Source organism: Salvelinus fontinalis, chromosome 8, assembly GCF_029448725.1.
Source record: "Salvelinus fontinalis isolate EN_2023a chromosome 8, ASM2944872v1, whole genome shotgun sequence".
Lineage (NCBI taxonomy): Eukaryota > Metazoa > Chordata > Actinopteri > Salmoniformes > Salmonidae > Salvelinus > Salvelinus fontinalis.
Genome location: NC_074672.1, coordinates 32,389,027 through 32,416,819, shown reverse-complemented (window position 1 = coordinate 32,416,819; position 27,793 = coordinate 32,389,027). Strand labels below are relative to the sequence as shown.

The window sequence follows — 27,793 nt, the reverse complement described above, 5'->3', positions numbered from 1 at the left end:
TCTCACGTCACCCCGCTCCTCCGCTCTCTCCACTGGCTTCCAGTTGAAGATCACATCCGCTACAAGACCATGGTGCTTGCCTACGGAGCTGTGAGGGGAACGGCACCTCAGTACCTTCAGGCTCTGATCAGGCCCTACACCCAAACAAGGGCACTGCGTTCATCCACCTCTGGCCTGCTCGCCTCCCTACCTCTGAGGAAGTACAGTTCCCGCTCAGCCCAGTCAAAACTGTTCACTGCTCTGGCACCCTAATGGTGGAACAAACTCCCTCACGACGCCAGGTCAGCGGAGTCAATCACCACCTTCCGGGGGCACCTGAAACCCCACCTCTTTAAGGAATACCTAGAAAAGGATAAAGTAATCCTTCTAACCCCCCCCCCCCCCCTTAAAAGATTTAGATGGACTATTGTAAAGTGGCTGTTCCACTGGATATCATAAGGTGAATGCACCAATTTGTAAGTCGCTCTGGATAAGAGCGTCTGCTAAATGACTTAAATGTAATTGTAAAATTAAGCAGCATCCAGATAACATGTGTAGTCATTAAGCAGTATCTAGATAACATGTGTAGTCATTAAGCAGTATCTAGATAACACGTGTAGTCATTAAGCAGCATCCAGATAACACGTGTAGTCATTAAGCAGCATCCAGATAACACGTGTAGTCATTAAGCAGCATCCAGATAACACGTGTAGTCATTAAGCAGTATCTAGATAACATGTGTAGTCATTAAGCAGTATCCAGATAACATGTGTAGTCATTAAGCAGTATCCAGATAACATGCGTAGTCATTAAGCAGTATCTAGATAACATGTGTAGTCATTAAGCAGTATCTAGATAACATGTGTAGTCATTAAGCAGTATCCAGATAACATGTGTAGTCATTAAGCAGTCTCTAGATAACACGTGTAGTCATTAAGCAGTATCCAGATAACATGCGTAGTCATTAAGCAGTATCTAGATAACATGTGTAGTCATTAAGCAGTATCTAGATAACATGTGTAGTCATTAAGCAGTATCCAGATAACATGTGTAGTCATTAAGCAGTATCCAGATAACATGTGTAGTCATTAAGCAGCATCCAGATAACATGTGTAGTCATTAAGCAGTATCTAGATAACATGTGTAGTCATTAAGCAGTATCTAGATAACATGTGTAGTCATTAAGCAGTATCCAGATAACATGTGTAGTCATTAAGCAGTATCTAGATAACATGTGTAGTCATTAAGCAGTATCCAGATAACATGTGTAGTCATTAAGCAGTATCTAGATAACAAGTGTAGATGCAGCATCTACAGGCATAACCTGCCTGGGGCAACCTTAGAAAATCTTACACCTAGAATTGCAACATACAGAAGAGGCAGGGTTCTTTATATTCCTTTGCATGAAACTGACAAAAACATATCTGAACATAAAACAACTTCTGCCTTCCATGAATATGATCAAATAAACTGGATTTATGCCTATCCCAGAGTAATGCCTGGGGTCGTCCTCGTAAAAGCAATCATATCATTGGTCGGATTATGTTACTTGGGTCATAGGATAGGAAACTTAAGCAGCTTAAGATTGATCAGAGAGAGAGCGAGCATGTGCGTGTGTACGATCAAAGTCAAATGTAGCATGTTCACTTTTAGAAAGTGATGTATCTTTGAACATTAAACATCTTTGAACAAATCTTCATTATACATTTCTACCTGACTCCAAATCGACCCCTCACCCCTACGGCTAGGCACTTCACGTTGATCTGAGAGAGTTGGATAGGCGTGAGGAATAACTAAAGCCAAGAATGAATCACATGCCATGTCTGTATTATGTATAACTCCAAGCCAATTCCTTTCAAATTAAAAATACCACATTCTCTCATGATCCTCATCATCGTGTTATTCAGCAGTGCAACAAGAGTTTACAGAAAAGCCTTCATCCCTGCAACAAATTAAATATAAAAGATAAATAAACAACTAAACAAGACCTCCACCCCCGTCACACAGACATTCATTGGTGCCTTGTCTCCATCATAAAGTGATTCACATGAAAAAAAATAACTCTGATATCGCCTTATTAAAGATCCTGCTTATAAACTGTTTTCAACTACTATCACAATTATAATCAAATAATCATAACTACATAATGTTATAATATTACCTGGTATCATACAAAAAATATATATTCTTGCAATAATGCTTATAAGTAGTTTATAAAGCAAACATTCAAATTGTGTTACCAGAACATCTAGTTATCAATATATGTAAAAGCACATTGAAAGGTGAACTAAACGGTAACTCCAATATTGCTTCACTAGAGGCTTCTCTCTTCACAGGAGTTGCTTTCTGATTCCCTTCAACCTGCTTTTCTAACTCGTGTCCTCTAAACCTCTCAAATAAAATGGAGTTACATAGAATCTGTTTTCTTGGGAAAAGTAATGTAACTACATAGACACACATGGGTCAGAATTTGGCCACTATCCTTTAGCCACGATTCAATCAATGTTCCATGTACCTTATCTGTAGTTACTGTGTAGAGCTGAGTAGTAACATGCTGGCACATGGAAAAGCCTCATCGTCAAAACTATTTTACTATCATTACATGGTATAATGGCAAATTCATGTGTGATCGCCAGTTCCCAGTTTCACCCAGTTTGTCAGACATCACAGACAGAGCATTTTGGATTGGCTCAAATCAAATAGTGTGCTCCAGTGTAGTGGAGTGGTAGTGGTGTGAAGAGGGGGGATTAGTGGTCAAGAACACACAGGTGACACATGTAAGGAAGAAACAGAATCAAGTGGTTTTCCTCCACAAGCGTTCCTCTCTGCAGTCTCCTGTCATTTCATACACACTCTGAATCCAGGACACACGCTCGGTTCATCTTCCCGCCCATTCATCAACACTCAGGTGCGTGTGTGTTGGGTTCAGAGTAGCTCATTCTCGTCTTCAACGTCCTCAGAACCAGACGGGCCCTGTCGGACCTCCTCGTACCACTTATTGGTCAGAGTTTTCATCTGGATCCGACCATGCAGGAGGTCCTGGAACACACACAGAGAAAATAAACTCAAACTCACAGCAACAGAATACATCTGAGAAAGTCAAGGCAGATATAGGCATCTTTCAAACTAATATGACTGGGTGCTTATGAATCAAATATGAACATGTGTGCATGCACGTGTATACACCAATAAAACATGGGGTCAGGGAGAGTGGCACTGCTAAAACCAAGGTGGGATTACATGTCTCACACACTTGCTGTTGAAATGGCCGTTACCTCCTGTGTGAGTCGTCGTGTGAAGAATGGGTTGAGGTATTTAGCATCCAGCCACATGAAGCCCTTCAGGTCCCGTCTCTGGTAGATCTGAGCCTCATACTCCTCCTCTGTCAACTCAGACAGGTGCTCCAACTCTAAAGCATTACCCTGGGGACAGGGGGAGGGAAGAGAAGGGAGGAGAACAGAGGGAGGGACGTAGGAGGAGAACGAAGGGAGGGGGGACAAGGAAGAGGGGGAAAGCAGAGGGATGAATGAACTAGTGAGAAAGAGATTGAGGGAGGATGAAAAGGCTGACGAAATGTTTCTATTGTTTGCAATCTGCCTCGTCCTCTGGTCTCATTTGACTGATGCTTGCATGTGTAAGGCCTTTGAAGTGTTCCTCTCACTGAGGCAACAGGAAGGGACTGACACCATATGAAGAGAGGCAACACCACAACAGACAACAGGAAGTGACTGACGCCATACACCACAACACTGAGACAACAAGAAGTGACTGACGCCATACGAGAGGAGAAGCAACACCACAACACAGACAACAGGAAGTGACTGACGCCATACGAGATGAGGCAACACCACAACCCAAACAACAGGAAGTGACTGACGCCATACGAGATGAGAGGCAACAGCACAACACAAACAGGAAGTGACTGACGCCATACGAGATGAGAGGCAACACCACAACACAAACAACAGGAAGTGACTGACGCCATACGAGAGGAGAAGCAACACCACAACACAAACAACAGGAAGTGACTGACGCCATACGAGATGAGGCAACACCACAACACAAACAACAGGAAGTGACTGACGCCATACGAGAGGAGAAGCAACACCACAACACAAACAACAGGAAGTGACTGACGCCATACGAGATGAGGCAACACCACAACCCAAACAACAGGAAGTGACTGACGCCATACGAGAGGAGAAGCAACACCACAACACAAACAGGAAGTGACTGGCGCCATACGAGATGAGGCAACACCACAACACAAACAACAGGAAGTGACTGACGCCATACGAGATGAGGCAACATCACAACACAAACAACAGGAAGTGACTGACGCCATACGAGAGAAGCAACACCACAACACAAACAACAGGAAGTGACTGACGCCATACGAGATGAGGCAACACCACAACCCAAACAACAGGAAGTGACTGACGCCATACGAGATGAGGCAACACCACAACCCAAACAACAGGAAGTGACTGACGCCATACGAGATGAGAGGCAACAGCACAACACAAACAGGAAGTGACTGACGCCATACGAGATGAGGCAACACCACAACACAAACAACAGGAAGTGTCTGACGCCATACGAGATGAGGCAACATCAAAACACAAACAACAGGAAGTGACTGACGCCATACGAGAGAAGCAACACCACAACAGGAAGTGACTGACGCCAGACGAGATGAGGCAACATCACAACACAAACAACAGGAAGTGACTGACGCCATACGAGATGAGAGGCAACATCACAACACAAACAACAGGAAGTGACTGACGCCATACGAGATGAGGCAACACCACAACACAAACAACAGGAAGTGACTGACGCCATATGAGAGGAGAAGCAACACCACAACACTGAAATGACGGTACTCTACACACTCACACTCCAACACATTATGCTGAAACAGGAAAGGGCCTTCCCCAAACTGTTGCCACAAAGTTGGAAACACAGAATAGTCTAGAATGTCATTGTATGCTGTAGCATTAAGATTTCCCTTCACTGGAACTAAGGGGCCCGAACCATGAAAAACAGCCCCAGACCATTATTCCACCACCACCACCACCAAAATTTACAGTTGGCACTATGCATTCGGGCAGGTAGCGTTCTCCTGGCATTCGCCAAACCCAGACCCCTCTATCGGACTGCCAGATGGTGAAGTGTGAGTCATCACTCCAGAAAATGCGTTTCCACTCCTACAGAGTCCAATGGCAGCGAGCTTTACACCAATCCAGCTGACGCTTTGCATTGCGCATGGTGATCTTAGGCTGCTCAGCCATGGAAATCCATTTCATGAAGCTCCCGACAAACAGTTCTTGTGCTGACGTTGCTTCCAGAGTCAGTTTGGAACTCGGTAGTGTTGCAACCAAGGACAGACAATTTTTACGCGCTGTGCACTTCAGCACTCTGCAGTCCCGTTCTGTCAGCTTGTGTGGCCTACCAGTTCGCTGCTGAGCCGGTTGCTCCTAGATGTTTCCACTTCACAGTAACAGCACTTACAGTTGACTGGGGCAGCTCTAGCAGGGCAGACATTTTACAAACTGACGACTTGTTGGAAAGGTGGCATCCACTGACGGTGTCACGTTGAAAGTCACTGAGCTCTTCAGTAAGGCCATTCAACTGCCAATGTTTGTCTATGGAGGTTGTACGGCTGAGTGCTCGGTTTCATACACGGGTGTGGCTGAAATAGCCGAAGCCACTAATTTGAAGGTGTATCCACATACACTATATGTACAACAGTATCTACCTCTACCACTCCAGTATTCCTGCACATTGTAAATATGGTACTGAACTGACCCTGTAGATAGCTTCTTACTTTCTCCTGTTCTTATTTTTCGTGTGTTTTTGTTCTACCGTATGTTATCTTTAGTACTACAGTGGAACTGATTACTGCATTGTTGGGTTTAGAATTAGCAAGAAAGTTATTTCGCTGTACCTGTGCATGTGACAAAACTTGAAACAAAAGGAAGGAACTGAAGCATATGAGAGGAGGCAACACCACAAGATACCTCTTTACCAGAAAGAGAGTGCTGGTGTGTTCATTAACATCTGTCTGCTTGTGTATGTCTACATAAACTAGGGTAAATTACTGCCAGGATTTTATTTTTTACCATTTTCTCAGTCTTGCTGAGGTTGATGTCCTTCTTGCTCTTGCGTCGGGATTGGCTCTCCTCGTTGTCCATGATGCGAATGAGGGGCATGGTCCCACTGCCGAGGAGGAGGATGGTGAAGAGGACAATGATGATGGTGGTGGTGCCAATCAACTGGCGCTTCTCTATTGGCTCTAGACCAAGATGAAGACTCAGGGCATAGGGGATGGCACCTCTCAGACCTAACAGAGGAAAGGAGTGAGGGATGGAGCGAGACAAGAACAGGGCAGAGAGGGATGGAGAGTAGAGCCAAACCGATGGAGGTGTATTAGAGTAGTGAAGAAATGCTCTACTTACCACTGAACCACATGATGAACATCATCTTGGGCGTGATCTTGTGATCTCTGAAGAAGTTGAGCAGGTAGGAGAGCGGGAAAATGTTCACGGCCCGACCTACTAACACCAACACCTGGAAAGAGGTAGAATACAAAGCTCAGCACAAACAGTAACCTTTGCCCCTCACCTTACCGTCTACCCCTAACCTCTACCCCTAGCTTCATGTCCACATCCTGGACAAACCCTAACTTCATGTCCTTATCCTGGTTCAACCCTAACCCTAGCTTCACATCCACATCCTGGTTAAACACCTAACCTCTACCCCTAGCTTCATGTCCTCATCCTGGTTCAACCCTCGCTTCAGGTCCACATCCTGGTTCAACCCTAACCCTAGCTTCACATCCACATCCTGGTTAAACACCTAACCTCTACCCCTAGCTTCATGTCCTCATCCTGGTTCAACCCCAACCCTACCCTTATGTCCACATCTCGGCTCAACCCGTTGTAGTATAGAATGCTAACACTAGGTGGCAATGTTCCCTCATCACTGAGCAAATTGCAAGTCTGCTGAGTGCAAACTTGAAAGTTGTGAAAGTTCTGCTGTGTTTGATGCAAACATAAAATGCATCATTATTCCCATACCATTATTACAGAGAATCATAAATGATGCTACCCTCTGACCATTGGCTACTTAGCTTATTCAAGCCTCTCAAAATATAACACTGCCCCTTTAAGACAAAAAAAAGAAGCTTTTTTTTATACCTAAGTCACTTTTCAAAGATGTCTAGAAATGTCCACGTTTTGTGCTCTTGTAGGAAGCAATAACTCCCCCATTGCTGACAACAAATTACCCATAACTGGGTTAATAACCCACTAACGAGCAAAGGATATGAACAAATGTACATATGTGCACATGTCCCTACATGTAGCTCTCACTTGGATCTCAAAACAAGCGCATCTACTCACGACCAGTCATGCTGTAAAAAAACAGTCCAGTTCAAAGTGAATGGCTCAGATACATATAAGGCAACGGTGAATTTGCATATAGGCCTACTGCAGGCCTGATTGGTTATGGCGCACCGGGCCTGTGGTGTGCCTGTCAATGCAATAAAATACTACTCTGATGGGTTCTGCCTACAACAATATCTCTTGCATAGTTATTTTTGCACACTAAGTCTTGAATAGTCAGTTTCGGTATGTTGCATTGAAAGTGGCTAATATTGTGTTGAGTCGATCACAATTCCCACAGTAAAGGGAAACGTTGATAGTGTTGACGGGGAAAAGTTACATTTCGTGTTTCTCTGTGTGCGCTGATATTTCTTCTGCTTGGCAGTCCCGGGGAGCATCTTAGAGGGAACATTGCTAGCTATACCTGGTCACTACAGGTTGGTAGTAATGCTAGGCTATACCTGGTCACTACAGGTTGGTAGTAATGCTAGGCTATACCTGGTCACTACAGGTTGGGAGTAATGCTAGGCTATACCTGGTCACTACAGATTGGGAGTAATGCTAGCTATACCTGGTCACTACAGATTGGTAGTAATGCTAGGCTATACCTGGTCACTACAGGTTGGTAGTAATGCTAGGCTATACCTGGTCACTACAGGTTGGTAGTAATGCTAGGCTATACCTGGTCACTACAGGTTGGTAGTAATGCTAGGCTATACCTGGTCACTACAGGTTGGTAGTATTGCTAGGCTATACCTGGTCACTACAGATTGGGAGTAATGCTAGGCTATACCTGGTCACTACAGGTTGGTAGTAATGCTAGGCTATACCTGGTCACTACAGGTTGGCAGTAATGCTAGGCTATACCTGGTCACTACAGATTGGGAGTAATGCTAGGCTATACCTGGTCACTACAGATTGGTAGTAATGCTAGGCTATACCTGGTCACTACAGGTTGGCAGTAATGCTAGGCTATACCTGGTCACTACAGGTTGGTAGTAATGCTAGGCTATACCTGGCCACTACAGATTGGGAGTAATGCTAGGCTATACCTGGTCACTACAGATTGGTAGTAATGCTAGGCTATACCTGGTCACTACAGATTGGTAGTAATGCTAGGCTATACCTGGTCACTACAGGTTGGTAGTAATGCTAGGCTATACCTGGTCACTACAGTAGTAATGCTAGGCTATACCTGGCCACTACAGATTGGGAGTACTTACTATACACCAGATGACGAAGGAAAGCTCAAACTTGTGAGGGAAGCTGAAGATGGAGAGACCCAGGAAAGCAAACACGCAAGTCTCTGTGGAGTAGAAGACAAACTTGTGACACTGTCTTTTGTGTGTATATGTCTGTAATATTTTATGTTCACGCTGCGATTTCCCTGTTTTGCCTTCTTGCCAGGCTGCCCTCGAAAAATAGGTTTTTAACCTCAATGGGTCTTACCTGGTTAAAAATAAATAACACAAGTCAGTGTTTTTACAACAGGATATGGGGGAAAGGACTTGTGAGGCAGAAAGACAAGTGCTAACCACACATGAAGGCCACCGAGCGGAGGGTCTGCTGCATTAGGATCTGAGTGACAGGAGACAGGTTGTGATGGGTGTAGTGTGACATCACGATCCCCGAAAACAGGATAGACATGATACCTACACAGAGAGATAGAGGGGTGAACAAGAGGGGAGCAAATGCATAGAACAATTCATGACATTCCATTGTGTGCTTGATATTACACTGACATGAGGACTCACCAGAGAGTTTAATGCCCTCTGCCAGGCCGTAGGGCAGGTAGGCAAAGATGATCATCATGCCAAACTCTAAAGACGGAGTCTTCCTCAGGTCAAAGTGTTTCAGGAACTGGCACAGGGGTCAAGGGTAAAACAGTAACAGGCTCGTGTTTACAAGGTGTATGAACATGTTAAATGGGAATATTATCAACATACTACACAAAACACTCAATCACACACACAGAGAAGATACAATGGCAGATATGAGTCCGGTGAGGGTTCCGAGGGCAGCGGAACCGAAGAACATCTTGAGGAAGTATCCCAACGCCTGGAGGAATGTCTCCCAGCCCGTTACCATGGAGTTATCATCCCGGGCAAAGCCCTCGGCCGTACTGAACGACACAATGACAAAGAGAGAAAGAATACATCATGGTGATGTTAGGTATAGAGCGTTTCATATGGTTTTGTTAGTCAATAATTACTTGGGAAATATAATACATTACCTTGGGGAGGGAATATGTAACCCATTTGACCTAAAAGACTCAGCCTTCAAGTGTATATGCTTTTTATTTTGCCAGAAGGCCATAGTGTAACTCATCTAACATGCAGTTTTTTTTCACTCCATATGTGATGCGCAATGCAGATAACACCGGAAGAATTGTTTATTTAATTACCATAGTGAATTGTTTTAATGTTTGCTTATGTGTCAATTAATACCATAAGGGATGGGTTGCCAATTGGCGATTTGACTTGAAAATAAAAAATGTCATTCATTCATTCATGCACTAATATGATGTCACACAAGAGGGCAGTCACGTTGCATCACAAAAACAAAATGGTTAACCTTCTCTCAATCTACTATCTGCAATGTGCATAAGTGTGTGTGTGTGTCTTCCTGCCCGTCTGTGTGAGAACCTGTTCTCCCAACACAGGGTTATCAGATTGCTCTGTACACATCGTAGACGTGACAAGTATTTTCCTGTGACCTAGCCAGTCAAAGATGACACAAGGACCACAGTATATCTGATGTCTGAATACAAACAAGGTCATTTTCTGAGAACTCTAAAACTAACCTGTAGTACTGAGTGATTCGTGCTTTTGGAGGTCGGTTCAGTTTTATTTAGATCATAAAAAAATTAAATCAAATTTGTATTTATTTTTTACATTAAATGCACTCCGCATTATATGGGTTGAACGTTGTAACACTGAATAAAAAAAATTAATACAAGTCTCATGATGGTAGTGACAGCCCATTACTGCTTATCACTTACTGACAATTACCTTACCAAAATATTTCAGGTTGTATTACATTTGTTTTATTTGATGACTTTATTATTTAATTCCAAGTCATCATCTCATCTCTGCAGAGCTGCTGCCTATGCTGTCTGACAAAATCACTATTTTGTAGTTCTTCAAAGTAAATAAGGCATATTTTTATGACTGCTAAATACCAACTATCACTCACTCTTAGATCATGTATTTTCAGGTAGAGATACAGTAGCAACTGCTCTCTATCCCTCTTCTGTCTCATCACTCTCAGTGTCTGCAACACCCGAAGCTACAACCTAGTGTAGTAGGCATAAAAGAAACAAAGACTGGACAAAGTTGATCATTGTAGTCAATTACCACATGTTCTACACTAAACTACGTAGAATATTGGCCTGTTGGAAACTACAACTCCCTACTACATCGCACAGTTCAGGCTTGATCAGATGTAACTCTAGAGAAACAGTGCAAAGTGCTCATTGAACTGCAAACTTTAAGCAGTAGGGCATTCAAGGAGTTACTCTGATGTTAATCCGTGATGTCATCGGCCTCCCAAGTCTGCTGCGCTCTAGGAAGGTGTTCCCATAAGTGGGTAACACCCGCTATCAGCAGCCAACTGTGCATGGGTTCATTTAATGTATACAGGCGAGGCAACACGTGAGAGCACCATGACAGAGAGAGATTGACAGTAGAATAGCTCAGTGACTTTCAACATGGCACTGTCATAGGATTCCAGCTTTCCAATAAGTCAGTTCGTCAAATTTCTGCCCTGCTAGTTGCCCTGGTCAACTGTAAGCAATGTTATTGTGAAGTGGAATATCTAGGAGCAACAGCGGCTCAGCCACAAAGTGGTAGGCCTCAAAAGCTAACAGAACGGGACCACTGAGGGCTGAAGCATGTAGCTCGTAAAAATCATCTGTCCTCGGTTGCAACACTGACTACCAAGTTCCAAACTACCTTCGGAAGCAACGTCAGCACAAGAACTGTTCTTCAGGACCTAAGAAGAACACAAGCCTAAGATCACCATGTGCAATGCAAAGCTTCAGCTGGATTGGTGTAAAGCTCGCTGCCATGGGACTCTGTAGGAGTGGAAACGCTTTCTCTGGAGTGATGATTCACACTTCACCATCTGGCAGTGCGATAGAGGAATCTGGGTTTGGCGGATGCCAGGAGAAAGCTACCTGCCCCAATCCATAGTGCCAACTGTAAAGCTTGGTGGAGGAAAGGCTGTTTTTCATGGTTCAGGCTACTTAGTTCCAGTAAAGGGACAACTTAACGCCACAGCATTCCATGACATTCTAGATAATTTTGTGTTTCCAACTTATTGGCAACAGTTTGGGGAAGGCCCTTTCCTGTTTTAGCATGACACTGCCCCAGTGCACAAAGCAAGGTCCATACAGAAATGGTTTGTCGAGATCGGTGTGGAAAAACTTGACTGGCCTGCACAGAGCCCTGACCTCAAGCCCATCGCACACTTTTGGGACAAATTGGAAGGCTGACTGCGAGTCAGGCCTAATCACCCAATATCAGTGGCCGACCTCACTAATGCTTTAGTGGCTGAATAGAAGCAAGTCCCTGCAATAATGGTCCAACATCTAGTGTAAATCCTTCCCAGAACAGTAGAGGCTGTTATAGTCGCAAAAGGGGGGTACCAACTCCAAGGCATGGTAGCTCATCTGACATTTAGAATTACAACACAGGGACAAAGGGTGAGTGCACTGACTAAGAATTACACACATTATACTGGCCTTCACCAGAAGATGTACATGTAGTGCCTTGATAAAATCTAGTGCCTAGATAAAATCTAGTGCCTTGATAAAACAGTATGAGAAGGAAGAGGAAAGAGGGGATGAGGAGTACGTACTTGGTGAGTACGATAGAGACAGCATCGTTGAGGATGCTCTCTCCAAACACCAGCATGTTGAGGACAGGGTCCACGTTGAGAGCATTGAAGATGGCGATGGTTGCTACGGGGTCCACAGCCGAGATCAGAGAACCAAACGCAAAGCTTCAGGAGGGAGAGGGACAAGAATTTGTTGGACAAAGCTTTGGAATTGTAATTATTTTACAGGCTGTTCTAATCATGGTTAAAAACAGTAGGAACAGGGTAGATAACACAGTCAGTGAAAACATATAGACAGAAAGGCAGAGAGTGACTCACGAAAACAGACTGACTACTGAAAACACACACTCCAAAGCATGTGACTACAGAGACATTGGGTGAACCTTCAAAACACACCACTTCGGCTGCTGCCTCCTTTGGAAGTATGCTCAATCCATATGCTCAGCCCGGGCTTCTCAAAAGTCTGCCTCGCCTGGTTCACCAACTACTTCTCAGATAGAGTTCAGTGTGTCAAATCAGAGGGCCTGTTGTCCGGACCTCTGGCAGTCTCTATGGGGGAGCCACAGGGCTCAATTCTCTGGCCGACTCTTTTCTATGTATATATCAATTTTGTCGATCTTGCTGCTGGTGATTCTCTGATCCACCTTTATGCAGACCATTCTGTATACATCTGGCCCTTCTTTGGACACTGTGCTAACAAACCTCCAAAACGAGCTTCAACGCAATACAACACTGCTTCTGTGGCCTCCAACTGCTTTTAAATGCTAGTAAAACTAAGTGCATGCTCTTCAACCGATTGCTGCCCCCACCCTCCCGCCCGACTAGCATCATTACTCTGGACGGTTCTGACCTACAATATTTGGACAACGACAAATCCCTAGGTGTCTGGTTAGACTGCAAACTCTCCTTCCAGACTCACATTAATCATCTCCAATCCAAAATTAAATCTAGAATCGGCTCCCTATTTCGCAACAAAGCCTCCTTCACTCATGCTGCCAAACATACCCTCGTAAAACTGACCATCCTACCGATCCTTGACTTCGGTGATGTCATTTACAAAATAGCCCCCAAGTCTACATCCAGTTTGCTGAGTAGAGTGTATCACAGTGCCATCCGTTTTATCACCAAAGCCCCATATACTACCCACCACTGTGACCTGTATGCTCTCGTTGGCTGGCCCTCACTACATATCCGTCACCAAACCCACTGGCTCCAGGTCATCTATAAGTCTTTGCTAGGTAAAGCCCCGCCTTATCTCAGCTCACTGGTCACCATAGCAACACCCACCCGTAGCAGGCGCTCAAGCAGGTATATTTCACTAGTCACCCCCAAAGCCAACACCTACTTTGGCTGCCTTTCCTTCAAGTTCTCTGCTGCCAATGACTGGAACGAATTGCAAACATCTCTGAAGCTGGAGTCTTTTATCTCCCTCTCTAACTTTAAGCATCAGTTGTCAGAGCAGCTTACCCATCACTGTACCTGTAACACAGCCAATCTGTAAATTGCACACCCGACTACCTCATCCCCAATACCTTCCCACTTGCACCCCAGTATTTCTACTTGCACATCATCATCTGCACATATCACTCTAATATTAATGCTAAGCTGTAATTGTTTTAGCCTCTAGGGCCTATTTATTGCCTACCTCCCTACATTTGCACACACTGTACATAGATTCTTTATTTTATTTTGTGTAATTGACTGTACATTTGTTTATGTGTAACTCTGTGTTGTTGTTTTGTCACACCGCTTTGCTTTATCTTGGCCAGGTCGCAGTTGTAAATGAGAACTTGTTCTCAACAGGCCTACCAGGTTAAATAAAAGGTGAAATAAATCAAATAAAAGAGGAAAATATCTGCTAAGGATCCACTATTGTTACGTGATAACACTGTAGCTACTATGCTTGAGCCTTATATGTATACCGGAGTTTGAGGGAGGGTGACCACTGTTAACCATCTATAATAAATTATCACAAATAAAATGATATCCAGCTCAGGGCTCCAGCTATGCAGCTGAACAGCCTCAATTCGTCTGGGCAGAAACATTTGAAAGTGTCAAATGCATTCCACAGGGACGCTGGGACCATTCTTGATACACACAGGAAACTAGAGCATGAAAAACCCAGCAGCGTTGCAGTTCTTGATACAAACTGGCACGCCTGGCACCTACTACCATACCCCGTTCAAAGGCACTTAAATCTTTTGTCTTGCCCATTCACCCTCTGAATGGCACACATACACAATCTATGTCTCAAGGCTTAAAAATACTTCTTTAACCTGTCTCCTCCCCTTCACCTACACTGATTTAAATGGATTTAACAAGTGACATCAATAAGGATCACAGCTTTCCCCTGGTCACTCTACATAAAGGAAAGAGCAGGTGTTCATAATGTTTTGTATACTTTGTGGCCTGCTGGAGGTCATTTTGCAGGGCTCTGGCAGTGCACCTCCTTGCACTAAGGCGGGGGTAGCGGTCCTGCTGCTGGGTTGTTGCCCTCCTACGGCCTCCTCCACGTCTCCTGATGTACTGGCCTGTCTCCTGGTAGCGCCTGCATGCTCTGGACACTGTGCTGACAGACACAGCAAACCTTTTTGCCACAGTTCGCATTGATGTGCCATCCTGGATGAACTGCACTACCTGAGCCACTTGTGTGGGTTGTAGACTCCGTCTCATGCTACCACTAGAGTGAGAGCACCGCCAGCATTCAAAAGTGACCAAAACATCAGCCAGGAAGCATAGGAACTGAGAAGTGGTCTGTGGTCACCATCTGCAGAATCACTCCTGTTTTGGGGGGTGTCTTGCTAATTGCCTATAATTTCCACCTTTTGTCTATTCCATTTGCACAACAGCATGTGAAATTTATTGTCAATCAGTGTTGCTTCCTAAGTGGACAGTTTGATTTCACAGAAGTGTGATTGACTTGGAGTTACATTGTGTTGTTTAAGTATTCCCTTTATTTTTTTGAGCAGTATATATATATATATATATATATATATATGTGTTAACGGTATGAGGTATAAAAATCAGGATAACACCCAACCCTAGTAGCTACACAGGTAAACTCCCCATCTGTCAGTCTGTCAGTCAGACAGTCGTGCTGCCCTCCTCACCAGTCAGTCAGGCAGTCGTGCTGCCCTCCTCACCAGTCAGTCAGGCAGTCGTGCTGACCTCCTCACCAGTCAGTCAGGCAGTCGTGCTGACCTCCTCACCAGTCAGTCAGGCAGTCGTGCTGACCTCCTCACCAGTCAGTCAGGCAGTCGTGCTGACCTCCTCACCAGTCAGTCAGGCAGTCGTGCTGACCTCCTCACCAGTCAGTCAGGCAGTCGTGCTGACCTCCTCACCAGTCAGTCAGGCAGTCGTGCTGACCTCCTCACCAGTCAGTCAGGCAGTCGTGCTGACCTCCTCACCAGTCAGTCAGGCAGTCGTGCTGACCTCCTCACCAGTCAGTCAGGCAGTCGTGCTGACCTCCTCACCAGTCAGTCAGGCAGTCGTGCTGACCTCCTCACCAGTCAGTCAGGCAGTCGTGCTGACCTCCTCACCAGTCAGTCAGGCAGTCGTGCTGACCTCCTCACCAGTCAGTCAGGCAGTCGTGCTGACCTCCTCACCAGTCAGTCAGGCAGTCGTGCTGACCTCCTCACCAGTCAGTCAGGCAGTCGTGCTGACCTCCTCACCAGTCAGTCAGGCAGTCGTGCTGATCTCCTCACCAGTCAGTCAGACAGTCGTGCTGATCTCCTCACCAGTCAGTCAGACAGTCATGCGGACCTCCTCACCAGTCAGTCAGACAGTCATGCTGATCTCCTCACCTGTCAGTCAGACAGTCATGCTGATCTCCTCACCTGTCAGTCATACTCATCTTGTAGATCACATCAGCCTGTAAGAAAGAGAGAAAGACAGGACACATCACACATTTACAATACAAACCATTTTGTGGGATTGCACAACAGTTTGCAACACAGAGCTGCATGTCTCAAATGATTGCTCACACACACTTTGTTTCGTGGTTGTTTTGTAAAAGGTTTGTCAGTTTCTCACACATATTCCTAGACTGACAATGCAATCACACTTGTGTCAATGCCAGTGAAATGTTTGGTAACATATGAAAAATGTTACCAAAAACATGTTACTGTCGAGGACACCTTTGGAAACATGCGTTCTAATTCATACTTAAGTGCCATCACCTCTGGCAATACATTGTACATCTTGAATATGTTTTTTAAAATTATTTTTACACAAATCAATTCATTGCAAATCAATTTAATTCTAGAACAGCGATTTCCAAGCTGGTCTCCGGGGTCCCCAAGCCCTTCTATTTCAGTGATTTCCAAGACATTCTACATTAAAGTCCAAAACTAGACAACTAACTACTTATCAGTAAAGCCCTGGTGGTGGATTAGCTACAACAGATGAGGAATGGGGAGATAGAGAGTTCTAGAAGCCCATCTGTCCCAGGAATTGCAGGGGACCCCACAACCATAATGGAGAGTTCTGTAAGCCTCACCTGTCCCAGGAAGTAGATCCCTCCTCCTACGATGAAGGCAGAGATGGCTGTCCCAATGACAGCAAACAGTGTGATGGAACCAATGTTCTGGAAGAAGTTACCCTGGCAACCAGAACACATGGAGGTGGAGAGATGAGCACCAAATATCCCAATACACCAAGAGGAAACACACGCAGACACGCGGTCGTAAACACACAGAAACACATACGTACGCATGCATGCACGCACGCAAGTACACACACACCTTATGTAGAGAGTATCCTGATTCGAAGATGATGGGCGGCAGGAGCAGGAGGAAGAACATGTTGGGACGAAACATCTCCTCTTCCTATCAGGGGACATGGTGGTTAACACACTCAACTTCGTTTCATCTTCAGCAATAATTTTTTTGCAACAACAAAAAATTCAGGTGACTGCAGTCAGTGGGAGCGAGGAGTGGAAAGGATGAGAGAAAATGAAAAGAGAAGGAGAGATGAGACAGGAAAGAGGGCCTATTTAAGTTAGCAACAGACCTCGATTTGTCAAAACACATCTTTCACTTCGACTTCAAGAGAGCTTCTCACACACACACTAATGAATCATAGTGAGGCTCCCCTTAGAAACACAAGACTGAGTTTGACCTAGCCCAGCACCACCATGACGCACATGATAAGACCCTCAGGGGCACACACGTCTACAAACCTACTCATGCATACATAACGTACATACTCAGAGATTTACACACACAGTATGGTACTTTATCTGACTCACACTGTACCCTGACCTGTGACCTCTTTCTCATCATTTATGCGGGGGGATCGGGGTCGGACGAAACATCCGGTTTTCCAGGGATGCAGCATCTTCAACCTAGCGCCCGTTTCCCCTGAAAACTGGATGTGGGGACTCCGCTCATGCGTTTCTTGTACACCTGCTACGTTAGGTTAATAGGATATAATTAAATCATTGTTGGCTCTCAGCTAAATTGTCTAGGCTCCTGGATCAGGAGTAGGTGTCATGTGCTGTTGCATTACGTTGTGTGTGGGGATTGTAAATCGGCCCACTATATCGATGCTGACTATGAATATCGACATGCGTGACAATAAGTACGACATGTTAGTGATTCAGGTGTAACTAAGTGTGTACAATCATATTATTGTTATGTGTAACCGATGTGAAATGGTTAGCTAGGCAGCGGTGGTGCGCGCTAGCAGCCTTTCAGTTGGTGACGTCACTTGCTCTGAAACCTTGCAGTAGTGGTTCCCCTTGCTCTGCAAGGGCCGCGGCTTTTGTGCAGCGATGGGTAACGATGCTTCGTGGGTGACTGTGGTTGATGTATGCAGAGGGTCCCTGGTTCGCGCCCGGGTCGGGGCGAGAGAACGGACTAAAGTTATACTGTTACATATGCATAGTCAACCTGAAAACCATATCCAGTAGGGTACAGAATTATTGGATCCATTGATAATGACAGACAAAAAAAAACTAAAATAAATGATACAAATACTGAGCTATATTCCATGCTAAAAAATAAAATACAAATTATAATACAAATCACTCAGGGAGAGACTAAGAAGTAGGATCCCCTGTTTTCTATACTCCAGAACCCTCCCCTTGCAAGGATAATGATACAGCCTTTTTCTAAAATGTTTTATGAGATTGGAAAAAACTTTGGGAGGGATCTTAGACCATTCCTCCATACAGAATCTTTCCAGATCCTTGATAACCTTCATCTGTGCTTATGGACTGTCCTCTTCAACCACAGGTTTTCAATGGGGTTCAAGTCCGGAGATGGAAATCGCAAATGTTGATTTTGTGGTTAATTAACTATTTCTTTGTCGATTTTGACGTGTGCTTAGGGTAATTATCTTGCTGGAAGATAATATTGAGGCCAAGTTTCAGCCTCCTGGCAGAGGCAACCAGGTTTTGGGATAAAAATGTCCTGGTACTTGGTAAATCTCATGATGCCATTGACCTTAACAAGGGCCCCAGGCCCAGTGGAAGCAAAATAGCCCCATAAAGATCCACCGCCATATATTACAGTATGGATGAGGTATTTTCTGCATATGCATTGTTCTTTCGAAGGCCATTGGAGCGTGCGTTCAAACAGCTCTTTTTCCTGTCATCTGAACATAGCAAACTCCAGGCGGTGCTAAACAGCATTGGCACTTGGATTGGAACCAGTGCTAATGGTCATATGACAAGAAATTAGAGATCTACCCAAACCCACCGCACACCAGAGGTGGGCTTGGCCTCAAAAGAACAATGCATATGCAGAAAATAGCTCATCCCTAATGTAAAATATGGTGGTGGATCTTTGATGTTGTAATCTGTTTCTACTAGGCTAACCTGTCTGCTTTGTGCTGACAGGGCAGTTTTGACATGCAAAGCAGATTTCTGAGCAAACAGGTCTATCTAATCCCAACCGTAGAGCAGGTTGATTAGTCACAAGGCTTGACTACTAAGGTACATTGTGTCACCACTCTACAGAGAGGAAGTAGATAGACTGAAGCTTTATATTCTGGATAAGAATTAGGAACTGTTTCTAGTTCAGTTAATTAGTTAGATCTTCTAATGCAATTTTAGTTTCACATTTTTAAGTACAGTGAAATGCCTTCCTTGCAAACTCAGCAACGCAATAACCATATATATATATATATATATATATATATATATATATATATATATATATATATATATATATATATATATATATATATATACACACACACACACAAAGTAAGCATACTATATACAGGAAATATTTAAAAAGTCAGTTCCAATACCATATTACATGTGTAGGGAAACTGGAGTGATGGAGGTAGATACAGTATGTATAGGGGTAAGGTGACTAGGCAACAGGATATAAGATAAACAGAATAGCAGTAGCTTGTATGCGAGTGGGTGTGCAGATGTGTAGAGTCAGTATAAAATGTACAGTGCGTTCGGAAAGTATTCAGACCCCTAGACTTTTTCCACTTTGTTACGTTACAGCCTTATTCTACAATGGATTAAGAAAAACAAATCTCAATCTATACACAATGCCCCATAATGACAAAGCAAAACCAGGTTTTTAGAAACGTTTAAAAATGTATTATAAATAAAAAACAGAAATATTCACTTTTAAGTAAGTATTCAGACCCTTTACTCAGTACTTTGTTGAAGCACTTTGGCAGCGTATACAGCCTTGAGTCTTCTCGGTTATGACAAGCTTGGCACACCTGTATTTGGGGAGTTTCTCCCATTCTTCTCTGCAGATCCTCTCAAGATCTGTCACGTTAGATGGGGAGCATTGCTGCGCAAATATTTAAACAGGTCTCTTCAGAGATGTTCGATTGGGTTCAAGTCCGGGCTCTGGCTGGGCCTCAAGGACATTGATACTTGTCCCAAAGCCACTCCTGCATTGTCTTGGATGGGAGGTGCTCTGGAGCCTGAGTGCTCTGGAACAGTTTTCATTAAAAACCTGTCCTTTGCTCTGTTCATCTTTCTCTCAATCCTGACTAGTCTTCAAGTCCCTGTCACTGAAAAACATCCCCACAGCATGATGCTGCCACACCATGCATCACCGTAGGTATGGTGCCAGGTTTCCTCCAGATGTGACGATTGGCATTCAGATTTCATCAGACCAGAGAATCTTGTAGGTCAGAGTCCTTTAGGTGCATTTTGGCAAACTCCAAGCGGGCTGTCATGAGGCTTTTACTGAAAAGTGGCTTCCGTTTGGCCACTCTACCATAAAGGCCTGATTGGTGGAGTGCTGCAGAGATTGTTGTCCTTCTGAAAGGTTCTCCCATCCCCACAGAGGAACTATGGAGATCTGTCAGAGTGACCATCGGGTTCTTGGTCACCTCCCTGACCAAGGCCCTTCTACCCCGAATGCTCAGTTTGGCCGGGTAGCCAGCTCTAGGAAGTCTTGGTGGTTCCAAACTTCTCCCATTTAAGAATAATAGAGGCCACTGTGTTCTTGGGGACCTTCAATGCTGTAGACATCTTTTGGTACCCTTCCCCAGACCTGTGCCGACACAATCCTGTCTGAGCTCTACGAACAATTCCTCCGACCTCATGACTTGGTTCTTGCACTGTCAACTGTGGGTTCTTTTGTAGACAGGTATGTGCCTTTCCAAATCATGTCCAATTAATTGAATTTACCACAGTTGGACTCCAATCAAGTTGTAGAAACATCTCAAGGATGATCAATGGAAACAGGATGCAACTGAGATCAATTTCGAGTCTCATAGGATCTGAATACTTAGGTAAATAAGGCATTTCTGTTTTTTATTGTTAATACATTTAATAACATTTCTAAAAATCCGTTTTTGTTTTGTCATTAAGGGGTATTGTGTAGATTGAAAATATTTAATCAATTTTAGAATAAGGCTGTAACGTAACAGAATGTGGAAATGGAAGGGGTCTGAATACTTTCCAAATGCACTGTATGTGCGAGGACATGGAGTGACTGTGTGTGTGTGTGTGTGTGTGTGTGTGTGTGTGTGTGTGTGTGTGTGTGTGTGTGTGTGTGTGTGTGTGTGTGTGTGTGTGTGTGTGCGTGTGTGTGTGCGTGTGTGTAGGGCCCTGTGAGTGTGCATAGAGACAGTGCAAATACTGAAATAAAAGGTCAATGAAGTTACAAGGTAAACTCAGTCTGTGTAGTCATTTTGTTATCTATTTATCAGTCGTATTGCTTGGGAATAGAAGCTGTTCAAGAGCCTGTTGGTGTCAGACTTGATGCACCGGTTTCTGAAAAACAAAGAATATTTGCAATTCCGAGAGTCCCTTTGGTAGCAAATCCACGATCTGAGGTCATCCATCTTATTATTAAGTGACTATACGTACATTTTCTCTTGGGTAGCCCGGAAATTGGGTTGAATTGCAGAGAGCCCAGGGCAGATGAGTCGAAGTAGAAGGCAGAATTGGGGTAGGTAAGGTCCGATCTGATGTTCAAGAGTTCTTGTCCTACCGAGTGGAGCAGCTGTCTAAGGCACTGCATGTCGGTGCAAGAGGCGTCACTACAGTCCCTGGTTCGAATCCAGACTGTGTCACATCCGGCCGAGATTGGGAGTCCCATAGGGCGGCGCACAATTGGCCCAGCGTCGTCCGGGTTTGGCCGCCATTGTAAATAAGAATTTGTTCTTAACTGACTTGCCTAGTTAAAAAAAGGACTGCCAGGGAAAAACAAAAGGAACAGAAACTACACATGCTGAAGAGGGGAGATGGATTTATGGATGGAGTGGAGGAGGAAAGGACATAAGGGAGGGAAAAGACAACATGTTGGAGTGGAGGAGGAAAGGACATAAGGGAGGGAAAAGACAACATGTTGGAGTGGAGGAGGAAAGGACATAAGGCACAGGTGTCAAACTCATTCCACGGGGGGCCGAGTGTCTGCGGGTTTTCGCTCCTCCCTTATACTTGATTGATGAATTAACATCCCTAATTAGTTAGGAACTCCCCACACCTGGTTGTCTAGGGCTTTATTGAAAGGAAAAACCAAAAACCTGCAGACACTAGGCCCTCCGTGGAATGAGTTTGACACCCCTGACATAAGGGAAGAGACAACATGTTGGAGTGGAGGAGGTAAGGACATAAGGGAAGAGACAACATGTTGGAGTGGAGGAGGTAAGGACATAAGGGAAGAGACAACATGTTGGAGTGGAGGAGGTAAGGACATAAGGGAAGAGACAACATGTTGGAGTGGAGGAGGTAAGGACATAAGGGAGGGAAAAGACAACATGTTGGAGTGGAGGAGGTAAGGACATAAGGGAAGAGACAACATGTTGGAGTGGAGGAGGTAAGGACATAAGGGAAGAGACAACATGTTGGAGTGGAGGAGGTAAGGACATAAGGGAAGAGACAACATGTTGGAGTGGAGGAGGTAAGGACATAAGGGAAGAGACAACCTGTTGGAGTGGAGGAGGTAAGGACATAAGGGAAGAGACAACCTGTTGGAGTGGAGGAGGTAAGGACATAAGGGAAGAGACAACCTGTTGGAGTGGAGGAGGTAAGGACATAAGGGAAGAGACAACCTGTTGGAGTGGAGGAGGTAAGGACATAAGGGAAGAGACAACATGTTGGAGTGGAGGAGGTAAGGACATAAGGGAAGAGACAACATGTTGGAGTGGAGGAGGTAAGGACATAAGGGAAGAGACAACATGGAGTGGAGGAGGAAAGGATGCGGGAAAAAAAAGGACTGCCGGCAAAGAAACGACACAGAAGGAGAAATGGGAGATGGAGGGAGCGAGTGAAAGGATAACAGGAGGGAAGCACATAAGGGAAAAGTAGACATGTTGGAGAAGAGAGGAGGAGGGATGAATGGAAAAGGATGAGGGCAGAGCCAGGGAAGACAGGATGTCATTGCCTGAGGGGTTGGTAGAGTATGGCCTTGGCAGTTAGCAGCATGGTCCTGGGGGGTAGCGCCAGAGAAACAGCTCAGTGTGAGGTTAGCACTGTCGATATGGGGATTCGAACCAGTACCCATGGATCACAACTACAGTAAGTGAGAAACGGCATCCCAAAGACCCCTATCTGGCAATCCAATAGTCTGCCACCAGTACCAGCTCTGGAGGACCAGGGGCCACATGGTGAAAGAGAAAGAGGGACAGAGATGAGCAGGAAGAACAAAAAGAGGGGCCAGGGAGTGAGAGGGCAGACAGAGAAAAGAGAGGAGAATAAAAAGATAGAGAAAGAGTAGGAGCGTGAGAGACTCATGAAATAACTCTCAGATATTAAAGGTTGAGTCACCGTCACATAGTAAACAACAAGTCCGTGCGTATATCAGACATGGAATGGTTTAGGTTGGCTCCAGATTGGGTTAAACAAATTGAGGGGCTGTCTTGAAGCATGAATCGCTTTTTATGACACACGGGCACTGGGAACCTGGGGCAGACGCACGGGCACTGGGAACCTGGGGCAGACGCACGGGCACTGGGAACCTGGGGCAGACGCACGGGCACTGGGAACCTGGGGCAGACGCACGGGCACTGGGAACCTGGGGCAGACGCACGGGCACTGGGAACCTGGGGCAGACGCACGGGCACTGGGAACCTGGGGCAGACGCACGGGCACTGGGAACCTGGGGCAGACGCACGGGCACTGGGAACCTGGGGCAGACGCACGGGCACTGGGAACCTGGGGCAGACGCACGGGCACTGGGAACCTGGGGCAGACGCACGGGCACTGGGAACCTGGGGCAGACGCACGGGCACTGGGAACCTGGGGCAGACGCACGGGCACTGGGAACCTGGGGCAGACGCACGGGCACTGGGAACCTGGGGCAGACGCACGGGCACTGGGAACCTGGGGCAGACGCACGGGCACTGGGAACCTGGGGCAGACGCACGAGCACTGGGAATCTGGGGCAGACACAGACGCATACTCCAATAGACAGTAAGAAAGTTGTAAAAACAAGACGACATTTCAAACATTCACATATTCTGTGCACGAGTAATCAGTCCACTCCTAGAATAATAGGCCCTTTTAAGGGAGACTCTCTATTCAACAAGCAGGAATTAAACATTTACAGCAAAGTGTGTAGTGTACCTTCCAATTAGCTAGCTCATGAAACTCAATGATCTTTATGAAGCCTCCCATCAGGATCCCTGGAAGAGAAAGACAACCACAAGATATCATTAAAAACTCATCTCCATGACAGTTTTAAAGGTCTCACATTATCAAAGCTAAGAAAATGCCACATTTCCATAAAATGGAAATACCAACTACTAAAGACCATCAGTGTGTGGATGTTAATACCAAGTAGGGTATCAATGTATCATCTTTTAAAAAATAAGAAAGCTATTGTCTAATAAAGTTTATTTGTGGAAGTCCCCTTGGGCACAGGGTTGAGGAAAGGGGTTAGTTTGTTTGTGTGTGATGTGTGTGTGTGTGACAGGCATTATAAACTGGGTGGTTCGATCCCTGAATGCTGATTGGCTGACAGCCGTGGTATATCAGACTGCATACAACGGGTATGACAACATTTATTTTTACTGCTCTAATTACATTGGTAACCAGTATATTATAGCAATAAGGCACATCAAAGTTTGTGGTATATGGCCAATATACCACGGCTAAGGACTGTGTCCAGGCACTCCACGTTGCGTCGTGCTTAAGAACAGCACATGGCCGTGGTATATTGGGCATATACCAAACCCCCCACGGGCCTTATTGCTTAATTATACAACACTATTTCCTCTTCAGAAAAACTTCAATCTGGAAAATGACCTCACAGTTGACTATCTTCTCCATCTAGATGAGTTCTCTGTGTAATATCTTGTACAACCATCTATTCTACTCTGTCAACCTGCAAGGCTATTTCTGTTGCAGATGCCGTGCCCTTGCAAAGATCTAAATGAAGATATGACATACAGCCCAATTGGGGTTGGAAGACAGAAATAATGGTGTAATAAATGAATAAAACTCAATTGTAAGACAAGAAAAAGGATTTCGGTCCAATGAGTGCTCAAACAGTATGAACCTAAAGTAGTACGACAGATTACACGTGGCACTTACCTAAGGACACAACAGCCACACTCTCCGGCAGAAAATGTAGTTTGAACTTAATAAGCAGGTGCACCAATATGATGCAGATACCTGAGAAAACCGATACAATGGGACAGTGTCAATGTGGGAATGAAACATAGTTAAGATCACACTTTAAATAGACAAAATACAGTATTTGACTTCAAGAAAACCAAAAATGCTGAGGAATGCATTTACGTTATTATAGCTTCATTTCACTATTTGATTTAAAATGAAACCAATCCATGTCTTTAGACCAACATAAACTAATCTGCAATAATCTACTTAGTCTAACATCCAAATAGTGTCCAACCACCGAGTCTAGTCTCCCAAGTCAGACTGTTCACAGCATCAAACGTCTAACCTCTTATCTCCCTAAGTGCTGGGAATCAGCATACTGAATTATGCTGATCAACACTGCTTCCATTTGTGTGTCGTGAAAATAAAAGTTGAAAACCGTCAGGCTAGAACGCTTGCATCAACCTGTGGACCAAACACTTTGGTTTTCCCTTTTACTAATGAGCTAGACTAATGATTTTGGGTCTTGAGTCATTTCCTGAAAGCTGTAGTGTAGCCAATAGACTAACGAGTATTTAGGAATAAAAAAGCACTCAATCCATTTAAACCCCTCACTTAAAGGTTGACTTTCACCAAAGATGAATTGGCAGCTAAAGGAAGTGTTAAGCATTGTGTAGGCTAGCTTTCCTGACAGAGCCTCATATACAATACAATTGTTTTGCAGAAGCAACGTGAGAGTATTTGGTTTTGTTGAATTAATTCTATGGATATTCTTTTATTGTGCTCGGCCGCCATGCAACTAAACCTTTATGTACTTGTGACCCACTGACTTAACACAACAAATATGCTATATCTAGTCTAAGAACCAGTCTAGGATCCAGTCCTAAGCCTCGACAAAATGATTCAGCCACAACCTCTGACCGACCCACCATTTGGGAAACACTGGTCATCTGATTTAGAATATATCTTCTAACTCTGGAGGCTGCCCTAATCGATACTAATGCAGAGAACTAGAATTCCTAAGAGGCAGAACATGTAGTGTAGGCTTATGTCCTCTCTAGATTGTCTGAAGTGCTACCACATCATTCCCCATCATCCATTCCTTGCTTCCTCCAAAACACTACTAATGGGTGATTCGAATATAACTAAAACAAAAAGACCATGATTTTATGGATTGTCACAATTTAATCCATACAGCATTATGTTCCCACTTTAATGAATTACTTCTTAATTATGCTTTAAGATACAAATGTCAAACATATGTCAACAATCCTTCCTCCAAAGGCCAATCTATGGATTAAATGTAGTGAAACCCCCCCCCCCCCAAAATCTATTTTTTGTTAGAGTTTCGTGAGGGATCACCCTAATCGGAGGGAGTGGTAGTGTTTTAGTGTTGCAACGATGGGGTATGGATAAAGGGTCATGAACACGGAATATAGGCTATACAATTTAGTACTTTCTTGTCAATATTTTTTTTTTTTAAAGATTCAAAATCCATAGGCGCTTTAATAATACGCAGAAGACCGACGGACAGACACTACTGACCGATTACCAGTAGGCTGAAGAATATGGTCATCCCACTAGACTGCTCCTCCTCCTGGGCCTTGACCCCAGCACCTGGCAGGATGGGCTTCGGGGTTGGCTTAGGGGTTGCCTTGACACCCACAGTGGTAGCGTGGAGGGTGTCATTACTGGAGTTATCTGTGTCATTTAACAGGCTGGAACAAGGAGACAGAATAAGAGTTATCATTTTTTGTGTCATTTTGAGACACGTGGGTAAATAGGCTATCAAATGACATCCTATGGCTAAAACAGAAGTGCACCTGGCTCTGGTCAGGCATAGTGCAGCCTGCTCTATGCCTGCATACATGGGTGTCATTTGAGAGTAACTTGTCTGTGTGTTTTTATTCTGTGTGATAAGAATATGTCTCAATGTAAAGGAGTATCATTACTGACATTACATTTTAGGTAACCTCATCGCCCAGGCTTGGGAAGCATACAATACTACATTTTAGCTAGGCTACCAAGAGTATGCAATGGGTCACCTTGGCCTACCAAACATGACTGTAGCCGACTAAACTCCACGGTGAAGGAAGTGTCTGATGAACTCTAACTTCATCGGAGTGGAGTTTAGTCAGCTACCCCTATCCTTGCTCTACAAACGTCATCCACGAATAACGACAGCTGTTTCACCCGTTGCAGTCAAGGGCAACGCATTAAAAAGCTATAATCACACCTGGTTGATTGCTCTGCGTGGCCGTCTGGATGAGGGTTGGCAGAAACTATATTTCCTTCGTTTCTCGAGGATTTTTTGTTGTCATCGGGGATAATTGTATGATCCTGTTCCAATCCAACATCGTCTCTGTCGTGCAAATCTAACAACGATTCTTGTCTCTCAACTCGTTCTGTCGTGCACAAATTTGGCCACGTCAACAAAAGACAAATAGCAAGATGATACCCGGAGCCTTTCATTCTTCAAATAATACTTTTAAAACAGTAAAGCGATGGTTATAAGAGAAAATACTTGCACATCCATTTCTGTTTCATCGCATGTTGGCCACATCACAACTCTGCTTCCTGTTTGAACAAG

The 27,793-nt window shown here is 44.5% G+C and overlaps 1 protein-coding gene across 1 annotated transcript; it reads right to left on the bottom strand.

Moving 5' to 3' along the window:
* Window positions 1-1,348: 1,348 nt before the first annotated feature.
* On the bottom strand, window positions 1,349-27,793 carry slc9a8 (solute carrier family 9 member 8). Its single transcript, XM_055932850.1, has 16 exons — window positions 27,440-27,793; window positions 26,749-26,921; window positions 25,177-25,257; window positions 24,208-24,266; window positions 16,949-17,032; window positions 16,705-16,806; window positions 16,043-16,077; window positions 12,228-12,371; window positions 9,351-9,489; window positions 9,122-9,227; window positions 8,903-9,019; window positions 8,591-8,673; window positions 6,441-6,552; window positions 6,105-6,325; window positions 3,255-3,401; window positions 1,349-3,018 (listed from the first exon to the last, which is right to left on the bottom strand). Exons 1-16 carry the CDS (start codon window positions 27,673-27,675, stop codon window positions 2,905-2,907), a joined length of 1,953 nt encoding a protein of 650 aa, XP_055788825.1. The 5' UTR covers window positions 27,676-27,793; the 3' UTR covers window positions 1,349-2,904.

Excerpts from the sequence above, each read along its gene's own strand:
- slc9a8 (XM_055932850.1), bottom strand. The coding sequence starts at position 27,675 with ATGAAAGGCTCCGGGTATCATCTTGCTATTTGTCTTTTGTTGACGTGG. Across the intron at positions 16,078-16,704 it reads GGATCTACTTCCTGGGACAG|GCTGATGTGATCTACAAGAT; the intron begins GTGAGGCTTACA and ends TCTTTCTTACAG. Across the intron at positions 3,402-6,104 it reads TCAGCAAGACTGAGAAAATG|GGTAATGCTTTAGAGTTGGA; the intron begins GTAAAAAATAAA and ends CCCTGTCCCCAG.